Below are 5,300 nucleotides of genomic sequence, written 5' to 3'. Positions count from 1 at the left end.
ACATGCGGGCTACACAAAAAAGACAAATCGCTGACATTGAAAACGGTGAATAGTATGTGCACACAAACTATTCACTATATAAAACCAACTATTGTCTCTTTTTTTTGTAGCTCATGAATCAATGTACTTTTCGATGAAACTTTATACATGTGTAGTACACATTTATATGTCATATGGATTTTTGATTTTTGAATGTTTCAGAAAAAAGTCTCCATGTAGGCCGAGCACCAAAACGCTATCCTTTCCCCTCTGTTGCTGTTCTTGGGGACTATCCTCGAAGTAATGGGTGCAATTGGTGGATGATCTACCGTAAAAAGGTGCTACAAGATCAAACTTGTCCTGCTCCTGCGTGGTTAAATGTGAAAACATAGTTACAAAAAATCTGAATTTAATTTGTGACAAACATTGGTGAATGTTTCACATGCATGCAAAGTTTCATGATGGGATGACATCCAGAGAGGTTTAAAGAAAAAAAATAGTGCTTCAAAATGCTTTAAAAATAGGGAAACGTTACCTTTCAACTGGCGGATCGTGCTCTCGCATCTGCCGTGCGCGGAGCCGTTGGATCACTTTTGATCAAACAGTCCATGTGTATGTACAGATTCTACGCCTCGCATCCGCCGTCCACGGAAGCCAACCCACCCACTGTATGCATTAGGATTTTGCAACATCATTCATGTTTCTGAAACATAGGAAATGCCGCAGTGGCACCACGATGCGGACTAAAAATTTCTGTAACATAATATCTATTATTAAAAAAAATCTGTAACATTATCTTTGTTGCAAAAAGAAAATCTACAACACAACCTTTGTTACAAATGTTTTCGGCAACAAGACCTCTGTTGCAAAAAAATGTAAAAATTCGGTAACAAGACATTGTTGCAAAAAACAATCCGCAACACAATCAATGTTACAAAAACAATAGTCCGCAACCTATTCTTTTTTCACAAAATGTTTCCGTAACAAGGTCTCTGTTGCAAAATAGAGGAAAACATTCAATCTAGATTGTGCCTAATCAAACAGCTCGCGCGAGCCGACGCGTAGCAGTCCCCTTCAAAATAGCAATTTTGGATCATCTGCGCGGAACATTAGGAATGCTTTTCCTTTACGAAACTTGGCATGCAAGGGAAGCATTCGATAATGTTTGTTTTTCTGAACATTTTATACATTTCACTGGTCATTCAGGTGCATATACTCAGGGTCCGCTGAAAACACCACTTCACATCCGGATGAAACACATGCGAGCGATCTGGCCTTCAAACATAAATAAAAGCCGTGTGTTACAAGTTCCCAACAAAAAAAAAACTCTATTTTTACAGAAATGTACTCCGTGGACGGCGGCCTAGCCAGGGGCGCAAAGCGGGCGGAGCTGCCGGCCCCCACCCGTCGCCTGCCGCTGTCCTCGGGCCGGACAAATCCGCCGCGCCAATCCCCTCTTCCTCCTCAGTCCCCTGCCGCTGCCTGCACCGTCAATAACTCATTACCTTGTTACACTGATCAATCGCTTCGAATTAATCCCTACTGCCATTGCCATGGCCTACCCAGCTTCATCCATCCATCCATCTCTCTCTCTCCCTCTCACCCCCACACATGCAACAAGAGACAACTCCTCCGTCCCCTATCTTAGGTTGTTGCCCTCCCTTGCCTTTGCCTTGCCACTGCTGCTACAAGTAGCACCAGCTGTAGAGTGGAGAGGGAGGGAGGGAGGGGAGCCCATATTTATTGCAACAGTAGAGCTGCTCCACTTACACTGGAGAAGAAGGAGGAGAGGAGGAGCAGCAAGAGAGGAGGAGGAGCTGCTGTTGCTCGCTCGCTGCCCCAGGGGCTCATTACTTATTAGCGCAGTTATTGCCACCCCTGTTTGGTGTGGAGACACACTCCGTCTAACAGTAATGGAGAGGATGCAGCTGCAAGGCCCCATCATCACCTCCCTGGTAAGCCCCGCACCTCCGTCCTCCCCTTCAATTCGCCTCAGTAATTGAGCGCGCGTGCGCGCGCGCAGCTTCCGTTCCAGCTCTCTGGTATGGAGCGAGCGCCGTATTAACTGCCACTGCTCGCTCGCCGCTCGCTGCGGCATGGCAGCTTCCCTTCCCTTCCCTTCCCTTCTCCTGCGTGCGTTTACTCTAGTTTAGTGCCTCGTTTCTTCCTTCCCCGGTGCCACTCCAATGGCTAGCCTCAGTAACTAGCCCTGTCCGCGCACGCTCGCGCCATTCAATGCCTCGTCGTAGCGTCTCTTTTATGGCCTTGCCGCGGTTGCTTCTTCTTGCTAACGTGTTGCTTTCTTCCCTGTGCTGTTGCGTGTTCTTCTTCTCGGCTCATGGTGGTGGTGGTGGTGATGGATCAGTGCTGGGCGGACCAGGCGGCGGCGAGCGCCAGCGCCGCGCAGGTGCCTTTCTTGGCGCTGCTCCAGGGCGCCACCATGGGGGACGGCGGACCAGGGGTGAAGCGGGAGTCTTACGGCGCCGCCGCTGGCTTCGCGTGCCGGCCGGCTGCGTCCGACGTCGACCTGCTCGAGAGCTGCGTCACGCAGCTGCCGGCGCCCCCGGTGGTCGAGGCGCCGGCGACGAAGCGGAGGAAGCGGCCGCGGACGCGCCCGCGCGCGCCCCCGCCGGAGAAGCGCAAGAAGCCGGAGGAGGCCGAGTGCCAGCGGATGACACACATCGCCGTCGAGCGCAACCGTCGCCGCCTCATGAACGACCACCTCGCCTCCCTCCGCGCCCTCATCCCCTCCGATTACATCCCACGAGTAAGCCATCTCGCACTCATCAAATGAGATTAATTTGTCGCCGCAAGAACCCTCCCCGGTCTTACGTACGTCTGCAATGAATGCACCCTAGGGTGACCAGGCGACGGTGGTGGGGGGAGCCATCGACTACGTGAAGCAGCTGGAGCAGCAGCTGGTGGCGCTGCAGGCGTTGGCGGCGGCGCAGCGCGGTGAGGGGCCCGTGGGGACGGCGGCCACGGCGGCGTCGGACGGCGTGTTCGTGTCGCCGCAGTACACGAGCTTCTCCCAGGTCGGCGGCATCGGCGGCGGCGTGGACGTGGAGGCGATGGCCGCGGTGGGGGGCCACGTGCGGCTGCGCGTCGCGGGGAGGCGGTGGCCAGGGCGGCTCGTGCGCGCCGTGGCCGCCATGGAGAACCTCCGCATGGCCGTGCTGCACCTCGCCGTCACCTCCGTGGGCCACGACGCCGTGGTCTACTGCTTCAACCTTAAGGTAGCTAATCAGTCATCTCAAAGCTACACCAATTTAACGTCTCATCTTGACTTTGCTTAACTTTAACCGCCCCGCCCGTTGCTTTCCTGCTCCAGCGTTTTCGTTCTTCACTGTATTTCACTGCCGCAAATTGTGGCCATTTTGTTCTCATTACAGACGATAGTTGCCTTAGCCATTTGATTACTAGGAAACAAAGGCTACCCTATTTTTGGTCCGTAGCTTGATCCACAGTAGAACGCACGCCCTTAGAAATGTGAACGAGGTTTGAGAAAAACAAGCTAATTCAAAAATAGATTGAAATTGGTTGCTACTTGTACTGAGTACAGTCAATGAGTCTTGGTTTTCGTTGGATAAAAAGCTAGGGTAGAATCAAAATTGACAAAACTGATTACTACACTAGAGATGTGTCTGGGTTCCATGGTGCATGATGTGTGTCGCGCGCGTCATCGTGTGTGGTACCTGCCTGCGGAAAGCGAACTCGCCGTTTTTGCGGATGGACTGGAGCGTGGCGTGCGTGGGATTTCGAGGTGTAGCATTTTTGGATTTCGAGCGAGATCGGCAGTGGCCACTCGTACGTACGTACACTTTTCCGTTGGAGATGGTGTGGGTTGGAGTATGTAGCTGGAGCGTTTGGAATACGATGGACGCCGCCGGGTACACCGTACAGACAGCTCTGCTTAATCGACAACTACGTGGTTGCAAGCCCCAGCTTTCGTCCCGTGTCTTTTTCCTCTTGTCATGGATCAAACGAACAAAACAACCTAAATACACAGACTGCATGCATGCATGCATGCATGCCAGACCTAACAAACTTTGTACGTATCCCCGGAGCCATGTTTCCCCTACGTGTAGAGTGGTTTCTACTTTCTACGGTGAATTTTGTGGTTGCTTCTAATGCCGTGTGTTTCTATGACTCTGCAGATGGAGGACGGGTGCGAGGTGTCGACGGCGGACGAGGTGGCCACGGTGGTGCACCAGATCTTCGCCTACGCCGCCGGCTCATGCTGCTAGCTGAGGCGCGCGCCGGCCGGACGGCGAGTGGGCGACGACGACGCCGACGACGCCGAAGCTAACACGTACTACCCCGTAGTTCAAGGAGCCCGAGCGAGCAGATGGGCTTGCAACACGTAGTAAGCGACGATAAGTCAAAGTGGCAGATCAGATGAGCACGGAGGACGGCGATGGCGTCAGAGGGCGGCGGGCCTGCGGCCACGGCTGCATGCACAGCACAGCACCGGCTGGCCCAGGCTCGCTACCTCTGCTCTACTGCTGCACGGCCGCTGCTCACCCGGCCGGCCGCGGCAGGGGAGAAGAGCAAGGAGCAGTGCACCTTTTTCCTTTTCCTTTTTCCTCTTCTTCTTCCTCGGCCCTCGAGCTTCGCTGTGCGCTCCGGTCGCCGTGTGGTTGCATCCATCCATTCTCTATCGTACTGCCACGAATCTGATATCGCTGTTCGATTCCGTGCGGCGCATGCATGCGCCTCTCTGCCATGGCCTGCCCGCGCGCGCGTCCTGTGCTGTCGCTGCAGCCGGGCTCTGCCTCTTGCCTCTGCCCCTCTTGGGGAGGAGGGGCAGGCTTTGCCTCATCGGGCGCTGTTGCCGTGTACTCTAGCGCTGGACTTTGCCTCTGGGAGGGGGCTATCGGCATCAGGGCTAGCTGTGCCTGTGCCTGTGCGTAGCCCTACGCGACACGCTCGGCGTAGCACGGCAGCGTTGGCGGGTCAATGCCTGCCCTGCCCTGTGCTGTTCCATCATTGCGGGTGACGCGAGGGCTTTTGGTCTCGCCATAGCCGATTCAATTCTGTTTCTCTTCCGATGACGCACGCGAACGGTGTATGTAGAGCAGGTCGAGTCAAGGAGAGGACGGCCGCGCCGCGCGCCTCCGTTTATCATTATCGGCGTGCGCTGTGCCGTGCCGTGCCGTGTCGTCCCGTGCGTGTGCGGCCCCGGCTGCGCGTCTATAGACTGACTAGCGACAGCTATAGGTACTGCATTGCAACGTTGGTACTACGTTGAGTAGCTACAGCTAAATTTGGGGCAAATATGAGGAGGCCCGGGCGCGTCCGTCATCTGATAGACAGTCATC

At 54.5% G+C, this 5,300-nt stretch overlaps 1 protein-coding gene across 1 annotated transcript; it reads left to right on the top strand.

The window, feature by feature from the left end:
• The first annotated feature begins 1,506 nt into the window (after nt 1-1,506).
• Nucleotides 1,507-4,675, top strand: LOC119304138 (transcription factor bHLH57-like). Its single transcript, XM_037581304.1, has 4 exons — nt 1,507-1,934; nt 2,345-2,746; nt 2,838-3,215; nt 4,137-4,675. Exons 1-4 carry the CDS (start codon nt 1,533-1,535, stop codon nt 4,224-4,226), a joined length of 1,272 nt encoding a protein of 423 aa, XP_037437201.1. The 5' UTR covers nt 1,507-1,532; the 3' UTR covers nt 4,227-4,675.
• Nucleotides 4,676-5,300: the final 625 nt, after the last annotated feature.

This window comes from Triticum dicoccoides, chromosome 5A (assembly GCF_002162155.2).
Source record: "Triticum dicoccoides isolate Atlit2015 ecotype Zavitan chromosome 5A, WEW_v2.0, whole genome shotgun sequence".
NCBI classification, from domain to species: domain Eukaryota; kingdom Viridiplantae; phylum Streptophyta; class Magnoliopsida; order Poales; family Poaceae; genus Triticum; species Triticum dicoccoides.
Note: the sequence above shows the minus strand (reverse complement) of the source record. Positions and strands in the feature narration are given on the sequence as shown.

Bases quoted from the DNA above. Each gene is read 5' to 3' on its own strand.
- LOC119304138 (XM_037581304.1), top strand. From the start codon at position 1,533: ATGGCCTACCCAGCTTCATCCATCCATCCATCTCTCTCTCTCCCTCTC. The intron at 2,747-2,837 runs GTAAGCCATCTC...AATGCACCCTAG, and splicing joins CCTCCGATTACATCCCACGA to GGTGACCAGGCGACGGTGGT. The intron at 3,216-4,136 runs GTAGCTAATCAG...ATGACTCTGCAG, and splicing joins TCTACTGCTTCAACCTTAAG to ATGGAGGACGGGTGCGAGGT.